The 23,566-nt window shown below is 35.7% G+C and overlaps 1 protein-coding gene across 1 annotated transcript in view; it reads left to right on the forward strand.

The window, feature by feature from the left end:
- Positions 1-114: 114 nt before the first annotated feature.
- The window catches only part of LOC115231503 (solute carrier family 22 member 7-like), a 26,510-nt gene continuing 3,058 nt past the window's right edge, over positions 115-23,566 (forward strand). The window contains exons 1-8 of the mRNA XM_029801518.2: positions 115-358; positions 2,370-2,575; positions 5,520-5,750; positions 7,642-7,844; positions 9,110-9,391; positions 14,898-15,032; positions 15,986-16,071; positions 21,832-21,952. Coding sequence (XP_029657378.1) covers positions 232-358; positions 2,370-2,575; positions 5,520-5,750; positions 7,642-7,844; positions 9,110-9,391; positions 14,898-15,032; positions 15,986-16,071; positions 21,832-21,952 — 1,391 coding nt within the window. The 5' untranslated portion in view covers positions 115-231. The remainder of the gene's footprint in view (positions 359-2,369; positions 2,576-5,519; positions 5,751-7,641; positions 7,845-9,109; positions 9,392-14,897; positions 15,033-15,985; positions 16,072-21,831; positions 21,953-23,566) is intronic.

A 23,566-nucleotide genomic window follows, 5' to 3' on the forward strand; every position in this document is an offset into this window, starting at 1 on the left:
TTTCTGAACATACGGCTGTTATCTTCAGCTGTCACGGAGATAAGACACAATACATGCAGATCCAGTTGATAACATTCAGTGTCGAGAATAACCAAATTAAAGTCATTTGTGCATCACTCATACTTTCACAAGCTGCAGCTCGGAAGGAAACAATTTAGATCTTTCAAAAACTATATAACGTTCTCTCTTCTTTCTTTATTTCTTTTTCCCTCCTCTTTCAAACTTGCCAAAATGATCGATGTTGACTCTTTATTCATAAGTCTGAATGAGAAAGGGTTCTACCAAATATCCCAATATGTTCTCAGCGGCCTAAGCTTCTTCCCATATGCCCTCAGCTTACTAAAGTTAGTTTTCATAGGTAAGTCAGTTTATATGTCTGTGAGTATTCTAGCTCGTTTTGCAAATAACATTGAAATATCATTGATAATGTTATCATTCTTGTTGCTCATTATTATTATTATTATTATTATTATTATTATTATTATTATTATTATTATTATTATTATTGCTATTTTTATTATTATTCCTATTATTATTATTATTATTGCTATTATTATTATTATTATTCCTATTATTATTATTATTACTATTATTATTATCATTATCATTATTATTATTATTATTATTGTTATTGTTATTGTTATTATTATTATTATTATTATTATTATTATTATTATTATTATTATTATTATTATTATTATATTGTTGTTGTTGTTGTTAGTAGAGATGGTGGTGGTGATGGTGGTGGCGGTGGTTAGCTATTAAGTCAGCGCTGATCAGAAGTGCCGCCTCGTTATCAAAGCTACTCCAATCCTTGTTTGTCTGTCTGTATGTATGTAGGTGGGAAGGCGCATGACCTAGTTGTTAGGACGTTGCTCTTACGGTCGTACCGAACGGTGCACTGTTTTCTTTTATTCTTTTACTTGTTTCAGTCATTTGACTGCGGCCGTGCTGGAGCATCGCCTTTAGTCGAGCAGATCGACCCCGGGACTTATTCTTTGTAAGCCCAGTACTTATTCTATCGGTCTCCTTTGCCGAACCGCTAAGTAACGGGGACATAAACACACCAGCATCGGTTGTCAAGCAATGCTAGAGGAACAAACACAGACACACAAACACACACACGTATATATATATATATATACATATATATACGACGGGCTTCTTTTCAGTTTCCGTCTACCAAATCCACTCACAAGGCATTGGTCGGCCCGAGGCTATAGTAGAAGACACTTGCCCAAGGTGCCGCGATGTGGGACTGAACCCGGAACCATGTGGTTGGTAACAAGCTACTTACCACACAGCCACTCCTGCGCCTCTGTTGCTGAACATCTCGTTTTAGGTTGCTCTGCTCACTTCGACAATCGATGTCAGGGGCACTTATGCACTTGTTGAGGCAACGTCGATAAGCTACAACAGTACAGCACAAAAGTTTGATCCCTATAAACGAATCATTTGTACATCCTATTCAGCAAAAAGCTGCAGAACCCTTTTTCTGGGGTTGCGAAAGACTACCATTAATTAATCCACGTCTGAATGTATATCCATATGTATTAATGCATGCATAACAACTTTGTTATTTATCAGAATTCTTCCTAGAAGGAAGGGATTATTTTCCAAGAAAGAATCGAAGTCCTATTGCTGGAATTAGTCTAACAGCAATGATGGCCGTTGCACATTTATCCGTAAAATCTTGCATATTTTTTACCGTTCCACCTATATGTTCGTATTATACTTGTAAACTGCGAGTTAACTGTCCCCTTTTCCTGTCCAGAAGTTCTAGCATTTCCAGATTGTAACTTAGACATTAACTAACAGGCGCAGGAGTGGCTGTGTGGTAAGTAGCTTGCTTACCAACCACATGGTTTCGGGTTCAGTCCCACAGCGTGGCATTTTGGGCAAGTGTCTTCTACTATAGCCTCGAGCCGACCAATGCCTTGTGAGTGGATTTGGTAGACGGAAACTGAAAGAAGCCCGTCGTATATATGTATATGTATATATATATATGTGTGTGTGTCTGTGTTTGTCCCCCCCCCCCACCAACATCGCTTGACAACCGATGCTGGTGTGTTTACGTCCTCGTAACTCAGCGGTTCGGCAAAAAGACACCGATAGAATAAGTACTAGGCTTACAAAGAATAAGTCCCGAGGTCGACTAAAGGCGATGCTCCAGCATGGCCGCAGTCAAATGACTGAAACAAGTAAAAGAGTAAAGAGAGTATATATATATATGTGTGTGTGTGTGTGTGTGTGTGTAGATATGTAGATATGTATATGTGCATGCACTAATGTATGTAGGTAGATACATGTGTTTGTTGCTTTCGAAATATTGTCTTTTATTTTTAAATTTCTTTCTTCTTTTCATTTAGGGTATATCCCAGGGTCAGAATGTGCTCCGTTGAAAATATCCCAATTACAAGAATATGGTTATCGCAGCAACGAAACACATGAAATTGTCTACGAAGCATGCCAGATAAATATAAACAGTTTGGACGGCAGCAGCAAGAACGAGAGTCTGGAATGCATCAATGGTTATAGCTATGACCACGACAAATACAGCTCTTTTGTATCGGAGGTAAATACATATATACACACACACCCCAATTCCTATTTCTGTATGTTATATATTTTAATAATAACTGCTATCTCTATGCATTATTAAATCTCAGAACGAGATGTAAACAGTAACCGCTCGACAATGTAAAGTATAAAAGCCATCTCAATATGGCTACCCCCCCCCACTTTGTGGTTAGCCATATTGAGATGGGTTTTATACTTTACATTGCTATCTCTATATTATATATGTAAAGCATGATATGTTATACATGTATGTATATTGTTGTAATTGTCAGTTTAGTACATAAATAAATAAATTCTCATAATAAAATGTCTAAAAGATGATGAATACCACCTATTGATCCCCTCCATTTTCTTACTGCTCCCTCTCTCTCTCACTCTCTCTCTCTCTCTCTTTATATATATATATATATGTGTGTGTGTGTGTGTGTGTGTGTTACGGAGATGTACTTGCCTAGCAAGCGGCCTGATCTGAGATCGCGTGCTGGAACGAAAACAATTGCAGCGTGGAAGGTGTTTATAAGCCATTTAAAAAACACACAAAAACCGTTAGATTCACTTTAACATTTAAATTTAATTTGCCAAAATATTTCCGTCGCTTTGAAACCGCGACCACTCCACTGACACGAGTCATGCAAATTGTGTACTGCATACCCGTTTACATTTTTATATATTGTTAGGTTTTGGAAACGGTCATCTTCTGCCAATTAAACACACGCACTGCTTATTTGATCTTGACTTTAGCCTTATCATTATTGGATCAATTTTGCTTTTTAATTCCTACGGTTTCAATAAGATAAATACCAGTTAAAAACTGCGGTTGATATAATTGACTAACCCGTTTCCCCAGAATATTCTGGTCTTGTGCCTTCAGCAGAAAGGATTATTATTATTATTATCCTTATAATCGTTAGCTCGCAGGGCGAAATGCTTAGCGGTATTTCGTCTGTCTTTACGGTCTGAGTTAAAATGTCGCCGAGGTAGACTTTGCCTTTCATCTTTTCAGAGTCGATTAAATAAGTACCAGTTAACGCACTGAGGTCGATCTAATCAACTTAATTCCTTCCTCGAAATTTGATTCCATGTGCTTCCAGTAGAAACAATTGTTGTTGTTATTATTATTATTATTATTATTATTTTTATTTTTATTATTATTATTATTATTATTATTATCATCATTATAATAATAATAATAATAATAATAATTATTATTATTATTATTATTATTATTATTATTATTATTATTATTATTATTATTATTCAGTAGTTTTATTTTTATAGCGTGCTTTCACTTCACCACCGAGCACAGCTCTGTGTGTCTTGGGTATGAAATGTTATTTGTTGTGATGCTCTGATGGTTACTGTATTGAAAGTGTTTTGCGTAGGATGTGTGCAGTGCCCAGTAGTGCAATTTTCTGAATGTTATATGTGTTTGTAAATCCTGGTGTTTTTGTTATGTATTTGTCTGAATATTTTTTTATCATACCTAATGCGCCTACTATGATAGGAATTGTTTCTGTTTTTAGATTCCACATTCGAGTTACCTCTGTTTCCAGGTCTTTGTATTTTGAAATTTTCTCCATTTCTTTTAGAGACACGTTGACATCTACTGGTATTGATACGTCAATTAGAAAGCATTTTTTCTTTATGATTTTTGACAACAATATCTTATATTATTATTATTATTATTATTATTATTATTATTATTATTATTATTATTATTATTATTATTATTATTATTAAGACGGTGAACTGGTAGAATTGTTAGCACGCTGGACGAAATGCTTAGCGGTATTTCGCCCGTCATAACGTTCTGAGTTCAAATTCCACCGAGGTCGACTTCCATTCTTTTGGGGTCGATGAATTAAGTATTAAAAACAGTAAATGCTTACACTGAAAAATATTGCGGTGACGAAAAAGAGAATTGAATGTTGGACTACAATTTCCAATATATTCTTTTCAAAATATATTTGGCAAAGATATAGCTGCTATTTCTAGTACCTCGACCGACTGTAGACCTTCCCTCATTATGTGACGGACATGTGGTGCTCTTAAACCAAGAATTGGGTTTCCTCACCACATACATATTTCTGACTATATTTTAAATATTCACAACACTAAATATATTAACTTTATGTTTCCCACACAGATGTAGTTATAACAAAAGCAAGTATCTTTAAAAATTCAATCAATAATTGTGGTTACAATATTGTAATCCTGCATAGTGATACACTCCTCATTTACTCCGGACAAGTAAAATGCTGTCTATGTTTCACTGATGAGGACATGATAAGGTCAAAACACGGTCTGAGTTGATGCCCATAATTGTCGAAATGATTAAATTATTAGTCGTTGAGCCGACGTCTTTTCCTCATTACATAATTATATCAAATTAACTTCTTTATTGCTCCTTGTATTAGTTATGCTGTAACCACACCCCAAAGACTTACCATTATGTCTAATTCTTCATCACCAGAACATCGTCCCACTGGAATATTTTTCCCGCTTAGGTCTTTTCTGCAGGTATTGACACACAACAGAATATTGATGATATTAATCTTATCATTCTCGTACAGAGGAGGGCCTACAAACGTTATGAACTTTGCCCCTTTATTCAGACTCAGCAAGGAAACAAAATAGAACCAAAAAATATGTTGTTTTTATATGAATGGAACCTCAGAGTAATTTACAATTGTGATTCTCTTCTTTAATAAAGGGTTTAATTACAATGTTTCGTTTTGCTAAGTAAATAATGCTAATCTTTGGTTCTTTCTTAAGGAATCGTACATAGTTGGAGAAACAGGACATAAAAGTTCAAAGAACACCCTTGAATGAGCCTGTTTTTAAGGGGAATTAGGAAATACAGATTTTAACACCTTCCCAAATCAAATTCCTTCTATTCTCTTTATTTGTGTTCTATATATGTTCCACTTCCATTTCAGTGGGATCTCGTCTGCGACAAAGCTGGTCTGGCTGAACTCACCCAAACTCTATATGCCGTTGGAGGCGTGTTTGGTTCCTTAAGCATGCCTTACTTTTCAGATACAAGAGGACGCAAACCTATTTTGGTGTTGAGTGGCATCCTTACTCTAATCGTCAGCGTCGGATCGTCATTTTCTCCAAATTATATTGTGTTTGCAGTATTACGGGGAATTGAAGGTATTTTTATTCAGGTAAAGTATTAACATTTACTACATCTTATTTTGAATGAATGAATCGAGAAAAGAGTCGATGTAGCTGACAATCCCCCTTTCTCATGGTCATCTCATATCAAGATAAACCAGACCTTACAGGTTGAGGCCCAGTTAGAATTTTCTTCAGGTCAAGTAGTCCAACCCACTCAAAAGGGCCCTGAATAAGGTTTGTTTAAGGATATTGAACGAAACACCCATGTTTCCAAAGGTGAATTATCCAAACTCCAAAGAATTCCTCTCAACACATGGCTATGATGCTCCCCCACTACTTCTGCTCGTGATCAGAGATGCGCATATCGTCAGCCACCAACGGACATGCTCAACTAGTTAAGGTCAAACAACTGACAAGCAAATCTGTGGTGTTGAGCAGAATATTTGCTGTAGCCCATCTCTTATACCAAGACAAAACAATGTACATGATAACATTTCCAATCAGTTAAGATCAGAAGCCACGAGAGCCACTGTTTGGTACTGCATCAGGGTATTCATTATTATTATTATTATTATTATCATCATTATCATCATCATCATCATCATCATCATCATCATCATCATCATCATCATCATCATCATCATCATCATCATTATTATCATCATCATTATCATTATCATTATTACTATCATTATTATTATCATTATTATTATTATTATTATTATTATTATTATTATTATTATTATTATTATTATTATTATTATTATCATTATTATCATTATTATGATTATTATTATTATTATTATTATTATTATTAATATTATTATGATCATCATCATTATTTAGTAGTCTTATCTTCATCACGTGCTTTCACTGCTCTACCGAGCGCAGTTCAGTGTGCTCTGGGTATGTGTTATGGTTTGTTGTGATGCTCTAATTTTCACTGTATTGACAGTGTTTTAGGTAGGATGTGCACGGTGCCTAGTAGAGCTATTTTCTGTATGTTATATATATTTGTAACTCCTGGTGTTTTTGTTATTTATTTATCGTACCTAATGCCCCTACTATGATAGAAATTGTTTCTGGTTTTAGACTCCACATTCAAGTTACCTCTATTTCCAGATCTTTGTATTTTGAAAGTTTCTCCGTTTCTTTTAGAGAAACGGTGTCATGTGTTGGTATTGATACATCGTATTTCTCGGTTTAAATCGTAATAGTTGTTTATTTTTCCTTCTTCTTTCATATTGATCCTTCTGTCACCGGGGCATGGTATGTCGATCATCATACACGTTCTTTCTTTTTTATTCACCACATCAATGCCCCGTTTCCGATGTCTGGTCAAATGATCGCAATGGTTCATTGCATCCCACAGGATTTTGCAATTCTCATTTTCAGTCACTCCTTCTGGAGTTTGCTGATACCACGTTTTTGCTCTTTGTAGGCCCTGATTTCCACAGAGCTCCCAATGGATCATTCTTGCCACATTGTCATGGCGTCTTTTGTATTCGAGTTGTGCCAATTTCGGGCATTCGTTAACAATGTGCCATACCGTTTCAGCCCTTTCACCACACATTCTGCATTTGTCACTATCGGTAGTGTTGTCTATTCTGCACTTCATATAATTGGTCCTTAACGATTGTTCTTGATCTGCGCATATGAGTGCTTCTATTATTAATATTATTATTAATATCATTCTTATAATAGCTGGCAGAATCGTTAACTCGCTGGACTATGTGCTTAGCGGTATTTCGCCTGTCCATACGTTCTGAGTTCAAATTCCGCCGAAGCCGACTTTGCGTTTCATCCTTCGAGAGTCGATAAAATACATACCAGTTGAAGACTGGGGTCGATGTTGTCGACTCATGCCCTCCTCCAAAATTGCTGCCCTTGTGGCGAAATTCGAAACCGTTATTTATTTATTTATTTATTTATTCATAGGGCGTCTCAGTAGCTTGTGTTACGATAATGCTGGAGCATTTTACAGTCTCTAGCAAGACATTAATGTGCGGCTTGACCGGTGTCGTGTGGGGTTTGTGCGTCGTGCCATTCGGTCCTGTTGCTTATTTGCTTCGAAGTTACAACTGGAGAATAAATAACATCATCTTCTCATCTTCAAACGCCGTTGTATTATTTCAATTCTGGTAAGATTTGATTTTTATTACTCTTTTACTCATTTACTTGTTTCAGTCGGTTGACTGTGGCCATGCTGGAGCACCGCTTTTAGTCGAGCAAATCGACCCCAACACTCATTCTTTTTAAGCCTAGGACTTATTCTTATTAAGTTACGGGGACATAAACACACCACCATCGGTTATCAAGCGATGTTGGGGGGACAAACACAAACACATAAACACACACACACACAGACATACATATATATATACATATATACGACGGGATTCTTTCAGTTTCCGTTTACCAAATCCACTCACAAGGCTTTGATCAGCACGAAGCTATAGTAGAAGACACTTGCCCAACGTGCCACGCTGTGGGAATGAACCCGGAACCATGTGGTTGATAAAATGTTTTATTTTTATTTTTATTTTTTCTCAGCGGCCCTTTTGCTCTTAGTCACGCTTCTTCATACTACTACTGCTGCTGCTGCTACTACTACTACTACTACTACTACTACTACTACTACTTACTACTACTACTACTACTACTACCTCTTCTTCTTCTTCTCCGTCGGCACTCTGTCGGTAACGACGACGACGGCTCCAGTTCATCCGATCAACGGAACAATCTGCTCCTGAAATTAACGTGCATGTGGCTGAGTACACCACAGACACATGTACCCTTAACGTAGTTCTCAGGGAGATTCAGCATGACACCGAATCTGACAATTCTCGCCCCTTTTGATATACAGGTGCTACACATTTTTGCTAGCTGATTGGATAAGTGCAATGTGAAATAAAGTGTCTTGCTGAAGGACATAATGCGCTGCTGGTTATCGAACTCACGACCTCACGATCTTGAGCCGATTACCCTAACCACAAAGCCACGTGCCTTCAATGCTGCTGCTACTACTACTACTACTATCCATCTTAAGAGTATCATAAGCCCCAGTCAAATCAATGCATTCGGCCCTACAGCATTTATTGACAGCAAGCCAGCCACAGCATACATTGATCATAACTGCCCCCAGACCCTTGAAAATGCAGCAGCAACAGTGCTGCTGCTGTTACTGCTGCTGCTACTTCCTGTTGCTGCCGTTTCAGTCTAGCACCCTTACTGCAACCCCTGCTGTTGCTAGTTTTTACTTCTCCTTTCTCCTCCTCTTATTTCTTCATAATTTTATCTTTATTGTTCTTCATCTCGAAAAATAAACATTTTCATTCTTTCATTCACTCATTTACTTATTCATTCATTCTCTTATTCTTTCATTTTTTTTTACCTCAATAAACAGGTTCCTTGAGGAATCTTTAAGATGGGTGGTGACAAATGGTTTCGTGGAACGATCGAAGAAAATCATCAAAAAAGCCGCCAAGTACAACGGTGTCGATTTTGATCGTATCTGGGAAAATATCATGAAGTCATCTTTGATTCCATTAATGAGCAGCGGAAACAGTAAAGGGACACCTTTGAAAGAGGACTTGACTCAACAAGCTGAGATCAAAGAAGAAGGATTCCACACAATATTTAAAGATCCCTTGGCTAGAAGAATTACCATAATCCTATTCTTTATAGGGTAAGTTTACGCAATGTTCTGATACTACATTTGTCGATGTATATATACATATGTTCGTGCATACCCACATCGCATACATATGTGTGTGTATGAGTGTGTGCGTTAGTGCGTGCGTGTGTGTAGGTGTGTGCGTGCGTGTGTGTATACGTTGATTTATGACGGAGGAGGAAAAAGGAGTGTTCAATATATGTAGAAAATATAGTTTTTTTTTTATTGAAACTGAAATAGTGTTGGTCGCATGAATCACGTTTCATACACAAGCACAGGCACACATATGAATATATATATATATATATATATATATATATATATATATATATATGCGTGTGTGTGGAGGCGCAATGGCCTAGTGGTCGCAGGATCGCGGTTTCGATTCCCAGACCGGGCGTTGTGAGTGTTTATTGAGCGAAAACACCTAAAAGCTCCACGAGGATCCGACAGGGTGTGGTGATCCCTGCTGTACTCTTTCACCACTCTTTCTTCTGTTGGCCTGCTCGCTTAGCCAGCGGGGTGGCGTCATTCGAAGGCTAAAACAATGCGAACGCATTGTGACCAGCGATGTGTAACAACATCTGATGGTCTGGTCGGTCACGTGATCACGTGATATATGTATATATATATATATATATATATATATATATATATATATATATATATATATATATATACATATATATATATATATATATATATATATACATATATATATTTATTCATGTATATATATATTCTTTTATTCTGTTACTCGTGTCAGTCATTTGACTGTGGCAATGCTGGAGCACTGCCTATATCCATATATATATATACAGGATGTATGTATGATATATGTATGTATATGTGTGTGTATGTATGCATGCATGTATGCATGTATGTACTCTTTTACTCTTTTACTTGTTTCAGTCATTTGACTGCGGCACCGCCTTTAGTCGAGCAAATTGACCCCGGGACTTATTCTTTTGGACTTATTATTTTGTAAGCCCAGTACTTATTCTATCGGTCATTTGACTGCGGCACTGCTAAGTGACGGGGACATAAACACACCAGCATCGGTTGTCAAGCAATGCTAGGGGAACAAACACAGACACACACACGCATATATATATATATATATATATATATATATAAGAAAATAGTAAAGTGTGAAAAAACGACAGAAGGCTTAAATGTTAAAAAATATATATATTTGTGTCAAAATGTCTGGAGAATATTGGAAAAATTTTTTTCCTTTCCTTAAAATGACATAATTTTTAAATTTTTAAAGAAATTACCGGTTTCGCGTGTAGCTTTTCAAATTTCTTGTGACGTTATGTTTATATTGCATGGAATTATCGTTGTTTTTATTTCCAGGAGATTTCTAAATAAGGGGAGGTAGTGAGTGATTTTTTCCGGTGTAGGGGAGATAATCGCTTAAAAAATTTTTTTCCATTTCCTTGTTAATTTCTCTGTGTCAGTATGTTCGGATGGTTGAGTCTGGGTTTGTACTTTTCAATGAAGAATGTTTCCTTGTTCAGTCTCATTTGTGTTGATGATCCGAAAGCACATTGGTAAAATGGGAAGATTAAAAATTGTGGCAGTAGTTGCTTTGCGCATTTCTCAATGTGCTCACTAAAAGGTATCATTCTATATTCTGGGAATGCAATCTGTTGTCGATGCAGTGTGCATCTGCGCCTGAGTGATAGTCCCGTGGAACCCACGTAGTCTTGGTGGCAGCCCGAGCATTTAATAACATAAATTATGTTTTCAGAGGCACAAGTAAAGTTAGATTTGATCTTAAATTTCTGTCCCTCTTTAAAGAAGAATTCTGATCCTTCCAATAGGTTAGGACATGTTGCACAGTTCGATCTACCACATTTTTTTACTTTTGCATCCGTAATTTTAGAAGACAATTTTGCCTTTGTGAGAATCTTTTTAAGTGATTTAGGCTGTTTGTAGCTTTTAATGATTTGGTGTATGTTTAGAATTTCCTTTAATTTTGGGTTTTTATGAAGTATTGGTAAATTCTGGGTGATGATGGTGAAGGCTTCTTTGTTTCTGGGGTTGTATGTAGATATGTAAGGTAGTATTTTCGGGGAAGGTGTGTTGTTGTGTTGAACTTTTCTTAAAGTTTCTATGTTGATTTCTGTTGCACGTCTGATCCCATCCTCTATGAGTTGAGCTGGGTAATGTCTGTCAATTAGGGTGTTTTTGAGTTCTTGCAGTCTAAAGTTCCTGGTATTTTGTTCTGACACTATTGTGCATATCCTTCTTGCAAGGTTGAAGGGGATGTTTGTTTTAGTGTGTCTTGGGTGGCATGAATTAAAAAGAAGGTATTGTTTGGCGTCTGTGGCTTTGTAAAAAATGTCTGTTTCTATTTTAAGGTTAATTTTTTTAATTAAATTCTGGTTAGACCAATTTCCGGAAGAAATACCAAAAAGGATCAGTAAAGAATTCATTACTAAATCAATTGAATTCATCCTACACAATAACCACTTCATGTTTGACAATACATTTTACCGTCAAAAATCCGGAATTGCTATGGGTACAAGGGCAGCACCAGTCATTGCGAACTTAACAATGGGATACATGGAAATAATCATTTACCAGGAATCTCTATCAATCTTTGGAAACTCCCTCTCTCAATACATAAAAGAGAATTGGAAACGATTCCTAGACGATTGTTTCATTCTCTGGAATGAAAACATAGATAAACTCCTAAAATTTAAAAACCTATTGAACAGCATAAACCCAATATACAGTTCACAATGGAATACAACCAAAAGGAGCTCCCGTTCTTGGATATACTAATTAAAAAAATTAACCTTAAAATAGAAACAGACATTTTTTACAAAGCCACAGACGCCAAACAATACCTTCTTTTTAATTCATGCCACCCAAGACACACTAAAACAAACATCCCCTTCAACCTTGCAAGAAGGATATGCACAATAGTGTCAGAACAAAATACCAGGAACTTTAGACTGCAAGAACTCAAAAACACCCTAATTGACAGACATTACCCAGCTCAACTCATAGAGGATGGGATCAGACGTGCAACAGAAATCAACATAGAAACTTTAAGAAAAGTTCAACACAACAACACACCTTCCCCGAAAATACTACCTTACATATCTACATACAACCCCAGAAACAAAGAAGCCTTCACCATCATCACCCAGAATTTACCAATACTTCATAAAAACCCAAAATTAAAGGAAATTCTAAACATACACCAAATCATTAAAAGCTACAAACAGCCTAAATCACTTAAAAAGATTCTCACAAAGGCAAAATTGTCTTCTAAAATTACGGATGCAAAAGTAAAAAAATGTGGTAGATCGAACTGTGCAACATGTCCTAACCTATTGGAAGGATCAGAATTCTTCTTTAAAGAGGGACAGAAATTTAAGATCAAATCTAACTTTACTTGTGCCTCTGAAAACATAATTTATGTTATTAAATGCTCGGGCTGCCACCAAGACTACGTGGGTTCCACGGGACTATCACTCAGGCGCAGATGCACACTGCATCGACAACAGATTGCATTCCCAGAATATAGAATGATACCTTTTAGTGAGCACATTGAGAAATGCGCAAAGCAACTACTGCCACAATTTTTAATCTTCCCATTTTACCAATGTGCTTTCGGATCATCAACACAAATGAGACTGAACAAGGAAACATTCTTCATTGAAAAGTACAAACCCAGACTCAACCATCCGAACATACTGACACAGAGAAATTAACAAGGAAATGGAAAAAAAATTTTTTAAGCGATTATCTCCCCTACACCGGAAAAAATCACTCACTACCTCCCCTTATTTAGAAATCTCCTGGAAATAAAAACAACGATAATTCCATGCAATATAAACATAACGTCACAAGAAATTTGAAAAGCTACACGCGAAACCGGTAATTTCTTTAAAAATTTTAAAATTATGTCATTTTAAGGAAAGGAAAAAAATTTTTTCCAATATTCTCCAGACATTTTGACACAAATATATATATTTTTTAACATTTAAGCCTTCTGTCGTTTTTTCACACTTTACTATTTTCTTATATATTCACCCACGTGCTTTACCAAACAAACTTTCTTATCTATATATATATATATATATATATATATATACGACGGGCTTCTTTCAGTTTCCGTCTACCAAATCCACTCACAAGGCATTGGTCGGTCCGGGGCTATAGTAGAAGACACTCGCCCAATGTGCCACGCAGTGGGACTGAACCCTGAACCATATGGTTGGTAAACAAGCTACTTACCACACAGCCACTCCTGCGCCTATATGTATGTATTTTTAAAATTATATAATGAGCAAGCTATAAAAATATACAATATATAAAAATTAGCGAGAAAAAGGTAGATATACAGTAAATATATAATTACACATTTATTGGATGGCCGTTGACTGTCAAGAGTTCCTCCGCCCTTTCACGGGTTTTGTTTTTCATCCCGCAGGGTGTCCAATAAACACCCTCCTCACCAAGTAAGCTTGGTGGGGTTGCCGGTTTAGTCGCTGACGGCCCGACCATGCAACATACATACATAAATACATGTATGTATTTACGTATGTACGCATGCATGTATGTATCGGACCAGATTTCAATTGTTAATTGTGAAATAAACACATATATCTAACTTCATATCGTCTAAGAAATGATCAGTTTTATATTCAATGATCGAGACGACAGGTGGGAAACAGAAATACTAAAAGTGAAGTTAATTGCTTGTCAATAAGAATACTAAAATGGATACTAGACGTTAGAAACTGAAATGTCGGTAGTAATAACTTATTCCAAAATATACAAGCAACATTTTGTACGTGCATCAGTGGCTTCAAACAATGGTATTACACTTAGCTTATAAATAAAATGTTCCCAGTTCCGATAAAGTTATCATATAAATGATGGATCTCCGTCACTTTCCACGATGAGTGTTCAGTTATTCGATCAACTGAACTGCTTGATCGCTGATTGAGTGTGCGATGTGTTTCACAATTTCGCAGTCACATGGTTATGTGGAACAACCAAAAGATCATCAAGAGATCGACCAACTGTAATGTTATGCCGATTGTAATAATATCTGGAGAAACAACCATATGTCAAAGGAAATCACAGAGAGAATTAATATAAGCCTGTGTGAAAAGGCCGGATCTTTAGAATTACAGCTATAATCACCAGCAGACGGACTTTTATACAGTCTCTGTCTACTATAGATTTACTCACAATCGATCTGAGACTACAGTAATAATTAAAAAAAACTACTTACTTTAGATGCCATGTTTTGGGATAGAAGCTGGGGTTTCATGAACGTAAAGGGAAAGAATTTCCTAAGTATTCAGCCAGGTTTACATAGGAATGAAAAGAACTGATAACGATCGCGGCTCCAATCGTTGTGTAGATACAAATATACATTTTTTCTGCAAAGATAAGTGATAATATTGATTAAATTTATTATCGACAGAACGATTTTTTTAATGTATGTTTTATTAAATACTTTCTAACTGTTAAAACGTTTCAGGTTGTCGAACAGTCTAACGTACTACGGCATATATTTGACGTCGTCTGCGCTGGCAGGCGATCATTATTTGAATTTCTTTTTGGTATCCATTACGGAAGTAGCCGCAAATATAGTGATGGCCATGTTGCTTTTCAAGTAAATATACATTATTTTTGTTCCTTCGTTTTATTTTTGTCTTTTGTCTTTTATTTATTTTAGATATTGCGCCCTGACCATGCTGGGGCATCGCATTGAAGGGTTTTAGTCAGACACTAGTATTAATCTTTTCCTCATATTATTATTATTATTATTATTATTATTATTATTATTATTGAGTGAGAGAGCAGTGCATGTCATCAAAGTGACACTGGGGTAAAATATACGTAATAGTAGTAGTAGTAGTAGTAGTAGTAGTAGTAGTAGTAGTAGTAGTAGTAGTAGTAGCAGCAGCAGCAGCAGCAGCTTTTCCGAAACGTTGGATTTTTACAACTGGAATTTCACTGTACTTATTCCGTTCATATCTATCTATCTATCTATCTATCTATCTATCTATCTATCTATCTATCTATCTATCTATCTATCTATCTATTTCTCTCTCTCGCTCTCTCTCTCTCTCTCTCTCTCTCTATATATATATATATATATATATATATATATATATATATAATATTAGGGAGTAAATCCAAACTTACAGGGAAAATTAGATTTAGGATTAAATCTAATTTTATAGTATAAATATATATTATATTAAATTAGAGATAAAACCATTATTAGGCAAATAAAACAGTGAAAATCATAAGCCAATTCATAGAAATAAAATTAATTAAAAAATATAAAAAATATAAAATATAAAATATAAATAAAATATTTTATTTTATATTTTATATTTTTTATGTTTTTTAATTAATTTTATTTCTCTGTATTGGCTTATGATTTTCACTGTTTGATGTGCCTAATAATGGTTTTATCTCTAATTTAATATAATATATATATATATATATATATATATATATATATATATATATATATATATATATATATATATATACGTATATATACATGTATATGTATGCATGTATGTATGGAAACGTGTTTCTTAAATTTTCCAGGTTACAAAGGCGTTCAACAATGGCATTATTCCAGTGTTTATCCGCTGTGTCTCTTCTTTGTGCAGTCCTGGTTACCAACTTTGGAGGTATGTTGATTTTGACTTTTTTCTTGTTCATCCGTGAGTTAACCCTGCTCCCTGTTTGGTAGATGCGTAATAATAAATTTTGCTCTTTTTTTTATACTCCGAATAAGATTATCCGTAAACTTAATGACTGTTTCAAGCAGTCGTACCAACTTAATCCTTGATTTGAGTATGACTTACTCTCTTCCTCCCAAGGAACGCTTTCAAAAAGTAATAGTTGTTCTTCAGATCGATTTTGCATTTCATCCTTTCCAGATCGATAAAATAAGTACCAGTTGTGTACTGGGGTTGGTGTAATCGATAAACGTATTCCTCCCCAAATTACAGTGCTTGAACCTACACTAAAAGTGTTATCTGACTATTCCATTCAAAATCTTGAGTCATTCTTATTTTACGATGGCAAGTTGTGATTTGAAGGATGCCTGCTTATATTTCTTAGAGAAGAGGACTGTGTACCTGACCTTTTTCAAGAGATCCAAGAGGCAAAAGTGGAAGGGCAGAAAGTATCCGGAAACCGGAAACCTTATTCAAGTGCTTACAACAGAGTGAAGTCCTCCGTTAGGGACACCCAAAGTAACAGGTTGCAGTGGAGTTATCTCTTCTATCTCTTCTATCTACCTTAACTAATCTGTTTTTGAGATAAATATTAATTCTTTAATTTATCCTTAATTTATTTTTTAAACCTAAACCCATTAAATCCCCAAATTCCTAATTCTAACTCCCACTCATAAATAATTTAACATTCAACTAGCACCTCCATTCTCGACTACCTACACACCCGTAACCACATTGCTAAAAATAACTCCACAGCCACTGACCTTAGCCAGAACGGACACGATAATTTACTACTAGATTTCCTTCCCAAAACCGCTGACCTAGGAGACTACCACCGACACCTCCCACTCTGTTTAAATTCCTTCATTTGCACTATTTTGATTATTTTTTACGCTGTCTTCCTCTACCTCTTCGTCCTCTCTCTCTCTTGTTTTCTCGGTTACTCCTGTACACAATATTCTTAGACACTATATGGTTATATACCTATTTCTTTTTACTACCCACAAGGGGCTAAAACACAGAGGGGACAAACAAGGAGAGACAAACGGATTAAGTCGATTACGTCGACTCCAGTGCGTAACTGGTACTTAATTTACCGACCCCGAAAGGATGAAAGGCAAAGCCGACCTCGGCGGAATTTGAACTCAGAACGTAAAGGCAGACGAAATACGGCTACGCATTTCGCCCGGAGCGCTAACGTTTCTGCCATCTCGCCGCCTTCACATGGTTATATACCGTTATCCTAAAGCCAATCCTTAACTCTCCCTCACTCTATCTACCTCTCTTTCTCTTTATTTACTCTTCTTTCCTTTTACCGCTTAATAGCCACCTCCGCTACCATTCTGTTATTGAACGTTGACATGTTCGCATCTTTTTTCTCTGGATTTTAAACCACAGAGATCGACGCAGGATTGAACCTAAGGACTTATGCATTTGTTTCTACATCAGAAAGTTCAACTATGAACTTTTATGCTTCTTTTTCCTTCTCTCTCATATTATTCCTTTACTCCCTTACTCCCTTCTATTACTCCCCTACTCCCTTACTCCCTTCCATTAATATATACTCTCCTCATTTTCCCTATTTTTCCCTATTTATCTCTGATGACAGAATATCCCATACTAGGGATATCCCAGAAATAGCTGTAAGACTTTGAATTCAATCGAATAATAATAATGTTTGCCTTGCTTTAATGTTTGTTGTCCTCTTTAAAAATTAAATATGTGTGTGTCTGTATGTATTATAAAACTTAGATAAAACTTAGATATGTTTCGACCAGAGATTGGTCCAGGCCATGTCTAACTTAATAGCACCACCTGATAGGATTATTCGAATCCTGTTCAAGTAGTGAGTTCTTGTTGGGTGAGTTGTATCCAGTTTTGTTCAAGTAGTGAGTTCTTGTTGGGTGAGTTGTATCCAATTATGGGTGGCTTATCTGGTATTCTTTGAAGGAATTTATCCAGACTCTGTTTGAAGTTGATGGGATCCTTTTCCTCTTTGATCTCCCTCGGGACAATGTTAAATAGGGCAGGGCCTGTTGAGGAAAAGAAATTATGTTGCAATGTACATGTATGTTGTGATCTTGAATTTGGCAGGGGACGTATAGCCCGTGGTCCAAGTCTCGGATGAACCTTGAAGCTAATGTTTAGGTCGTTTGGGCAAAGTTGGCGGTATATTTTCCACATCGTACAAATGATGTACCGCTCACGGCGACGCTGGAGGGAGTAAAGTTTCAAGGCTTTAAGGCGATCCCAATAGTCGAGAGCAGCCATGCTTTCAATTTGTTTAGTGAGAGCCCTCTGGGGTGACTCAATTCTGGAGATGTTTTGTCTTGTGTGAGGAGACCACAGTGGGCAGCAGTATTCAAGGTGTGGCCGTACAAAGGATGAAAAAAGTGGTATGATGACACCTTGTTCTCTGGACCGGAAAGTTCTTAAGATCCAGGAACTCATCCTACGAGTTGTATCGACCTTCTTGTTGAGACATCGTCCCCTGCCAAATATATATATATATATATATATATATATATATATATATATATATATATATATATATATATATATATATATATATAAGAAAATAGTAAAGTGTGAAAAAACGACAGAAGGCTTAAATGTTAAAAAATATATATATTTGTGTCAAAATGTCTGGAGAATATTGGAAAAATTTTTTTTCCTTTCCTTAAAATGACATAATTTTAAAAATTTTTAAAGAAATTACCGGTTTCGCGTGTAGCTTTTCAAATTTCTTGTGACGTTATGTTTATATTGCATGGAATTATCGTTGTTTTTATTTCCAGGAGATTTCTAAATAAGGGGAGGTAGTGAGTGATTTTTTCCGGTGTAGGGGAGATAATCGCTTAAAAACTTTTTTTTTTTTTCCCTTTTCCTTGTTAATTTCTCTGTGTCAGTATGTTCGGATGGTTGAGTCTGGGTTTGTACTTTTCAATGAAGAATGTTTCCTTGTTCAGTCTCATTTGTGTTGATGATCCGAAAGCACATTGGTAAAATGGGAAGATTAAAAATTGTGGCAGTAGTTGCTTTGCGCATTTCTCAATGTGCTCACTAAAAGGTATCATTCTATATTCTGGGAATGCAATCTGTTGTCGATGCAGTGTGCATCTGCGCCTGAGTGATAGTCCCGTGGAACCCACGTAGTCTTGGTGGCAGCCCGAGCATTTAATAACATAAATTATGTTTTCAGAGGCACAAGTAAAGTTAGATTTGATCTTAAATTTCTGTCCCTCTTTAAAGAAGAATTCTGATCCTTCCAATAGGTTAGGACATGTTGCACAGTTCGATCTACCACATTTTTTTACTTTTACATCCGTAATTTTAGAAGACAATTTTGCCTTTGTGAGAATCTTTTTAAGTGATTTAGGCTGTTTGTAGCTTTTAAAGCTACAAACAGCCTAAATCACTTAAAAAGATTCTCACAAAGGCAAAATTGTCTTCTAAAATTACGGATGCAAAAGTAAAAAATGTGGTAGATCGAACTGTGCAACATGTCCTAACCTATTGGAAGGATCAGAATTCTTCTTTAAAGAGGGACAGAAATTTAAGATCAAATCTAACTTTACTTGTGCCTCTGAAAACATAATTTATGTTATTAAATGCTCGGGCTGCCACCAAGACTACGTGGGTTCCACGGGACTATCACTCAGGCGCAGATGCACACTGCATCGACAACAGATTGCATTCCCAGAATATAGAATGATACCTTTTAGTGAGCACATTGAGAAATGCGCAAAGCAACTACTGCCACAATTTTTAATCTTCCCATTTTACCAATGTGCTTTCGGATCATCAACACAAATGAGACTGAACAAGGAAACATTCTTCATTGAAAAGTACAAACCCAGACTCAACCATCCGAACATACTGACACAGAGAAATTAACAAGGAAAAGGGAAAAAAAAAAGTTTTTAAGCGATTATCTCCCCTACACCGGAAAAAATCACTCACTACCTCCCCTTATTTAGAAATCTCCTGGAAATAAAAACAACGATAATTCCATGCAATATAAACATAACGTCACAAGAAATTTGAAAAGCTACACGCGAAACCGGTAATTTCTTTAAAAATTTTTAAAATTATGTCATTTTAAGGAAAGGAAAAAAAATTTTCCAATATTCTCCAGACATTTTGACACAAATATATATATTTTTTAACATTTAAGCCTTCTGTCGTTTTTTCACACTTTACTATTTTCTTATATATTCACCCACGTGCTTTACCAAACAAACTTTCTTATCTATATATATATATATATATATATATAAATCTATCTAGCTAGCTAGCTATCTAGCTATATATATATATATATATATATATATATATATATATATATATATATATATATATATATATATATATATATATATATATATATATATGTATGTATATATAAGTTCAGCAAAATTTAGATTCAGATGAATATGGTACTTAAGTTAAAGGTACCAGAATTTTGTATGGTATTACCCATATAAATCAAATGAGGTGATTATAATCAAAATAAGCAACAAGGATATCCAAGGTTGTATAGTACAAGTAGCATGAAACAATTGTACTACACAACCTTGGATATCCTTGTTGCTTATTTTGATTATATACATACATTCATATATATATATATATATATATATATATATATATATGGAGAGAGAGAGAGAGAGAGAGAAACACACAGATAGACAGAGAGAGAGAGAGAAGGGGAGAGAAATAAAGAGAGAGGCAGAAAAACGGAAATAACATGTTTTCACTATGAAATTTCTAGTCTGTTACAAGCAGCTTAACTAGTACTTGTTTTCCTTACACATACACACACAAACATACATACATACATACATACATACATACATACATACATACATACATACATACATACATACATACATACATACATACATACATACATACATACATACATACGTACATACATACTTACATACATGTGTGTGTGTCTGTTGGACAAAAAATTTACAGATAGCAAGAATTAAATGCTGCATATATATTACAGGGTTGAAACAGAATCGCTACAGCTATTTTAAAATTCCGGTGAATGGTGAATACTGTGATGGCTTATATACAAACAGATTTATATTGGGAGACAAAATTTCACTGAATATGTAAGCATAAACATAAGCAACTCGCATGAAGAAATATTTTTGTTCGTTCTAGTAATCTCGTATAGCAAAAATCTGAAATGGCCGCTTATAAAATAGAAAAATATATTTAAAAAAATACAAAATGGGACAAGGACGCAAAACATCTAGAAGACGATACAAAAAACACGGACGGGTCATTCGAAGCCTTCAATCTTCAGTCAAGAACAGGATCATCCTCGCAATTTCGGCTGATTAATCTTGAGATTGCTCCAATCTGGCCAGTCCCAAGGAAAAACATAGCTAAGAGTATTAGATTCCTTGGAAAAAAGCTTCGAATGTATACGAAACGAGGACGGGAAAACGGACGATATTACACAAATATAATACAAAAATAATAAGAAAAAATAATAACAATAATAATGATAACAAGACATCACAACAGGCGTCTTTCGACTAGGAAACAAACTGAATTCAGCTGGCGTGTTAGGAATTTTGCCTTACGGCAGAGAAAAAAGAAATGTTGATTTTGCCGCGACCGTTGCCACCTACAACCATATTTTATTCAGACGTAAAATGAAATAACTTTTACAATTATTCATTTCAGGACAAAATGAAGTATTTTCCATTCTGAATACAGTGTTTAGTATGATGGGCATGTTTGGGAGTAGTGCTTCAAATTGCGTTATTTGGTTATACGCACCAGAAGTATATCCTACTAACCTAAGGTATGTAGTATTTTTTGTTTTATCAATCTTTAATACTAAATGTCCTTATCAATCTTTAATATTATATGTCCTTATCAATCTTTAATACTATATGTCCTTATCAATCTTTAATACTATATGTCCTTATCAATCTTTAATACTATATGTCCTTATCAATCTTTAATACTATATGTCCTTATCAGTCTTTAATACTATATGTCCTTATCAATCTTTGATATTATATGTCTTTAAAATAACAATACAAAGAAAGAAAATATTCGCCATATACCTTCTCTAGGGGATAGAAATAACAGCCAAAATTCTATCAAATTGCTTGTTTTCTTCAGTAAAGGAAACTGCACGTGATACTGAGAATGGTGATCTTTTTGCCTGATAAAATGAATTTGAAATGTTTACCCACCTCCTCGGGTATTTTACCCCTCCTCGGGATTTTCACCCCTCCTCGGGTTTTTCACCCCTCTCTGGGTTTTAACTCCCTTCCTCGAAGGTTTTAACCCCCATCGGGCATTTCACCTCACTCATCGGGCACTTCATCCCCTCTTCGTGCTTTTCAGCCCTCCTTGGGAATTTCACCCACTCTTCGGCCTGTTCACCCTCCGCCTCGGGCTTCCCCCATCCTCGGGCATTTCATCCTTCTCTTTGTGCAGTTCACCCCTTCCTCGTGCATTTCACCCTGTTACCTTCGACATTTTACCTTCAAGTATAAATTCTCTTGAGAATCTCTCCTGAAGTGTTAGTGTTTGTTTATCCAGAATTGTAATGCTTCTCGTCCATGTATATGGGTAATATTTGTGTAGAGACTAGTAACGACTACTATCTTTTTATCTACCAGTTCTGGAATATGGTTTAAGAAGTCCATGTCATCTCTGATGAAACTGGGAACTAATTTGCAAGAAGGTTTTTAAAATTATGTGCAGCAAGTTACTTAATCTTTTGGTGCTGGAAGCTGGTCTTGCAACAATCAGACGCAATTTGAGATTAGTTGGTTTGGGAATCCTTTATATATGGAGCATGGAGATCTTTTAAGCTGTTGTTGATATGTTTGGATTTATGGATTTTAGGAAATCTACAAAAATTACTTGTTTTCACTTCAAATTTGGTGAGGTAATCCAAATCCTTTCATTTGTTGGTAAAATTACCAGTTTTGCTTATACTTCATTTATCGGCATTGTTATCGAGTTTTCCGTAGAATTGCTGGCCATTGAGTCATTCTAAGGCCATTTCCCTGTAATGGTTCTAGTCTATTATACATATATGTATTTATGAAGAAAGGTGGCGAGCTGGCAGAGACGTTAGCACGCCGGGCGAAGTGCTTCGCGGTATTTCGCCCGTCGCTACGTTCTGAGTTCAAATTCCGCCGAGGTCGATTTTGCCTTTCATCCTTTCGGGGTCGATAAATTAAGTACCAGTTACGCATTGGGGTCGATGTAATCGACTTAACCTGTTTGTCTGTCCTTGTTTGTCCCCTCTATGTTTAGCCCCTTGAGGGTAATAAAGAAACATACATATATGTATATATGACAGGGAGGGTGCCGTTACTCTCGTTGCTATTGTTGTTTAGCTTACGGTTAGTTTCTGGGCACGAATTCGTTTGATAAAACAATATTCCCGGCT

This window comes from Octopus sinensis, unplaced genomic scaffold, assembly GCF_006345805.1.
Source record: "Octopus sinensis unplaced genomic scaffold, ASM634580v1 Contig18659_ERROPOS200000, whole genome shotgun sequence".
NCBI classification, from domain to species: domain Eukaryota; kingdom Metazoa; phylum Mollusca; class Cephalopoda; order Octopoda; family Octopodidae; genus Octopus; species Octopus sinensis.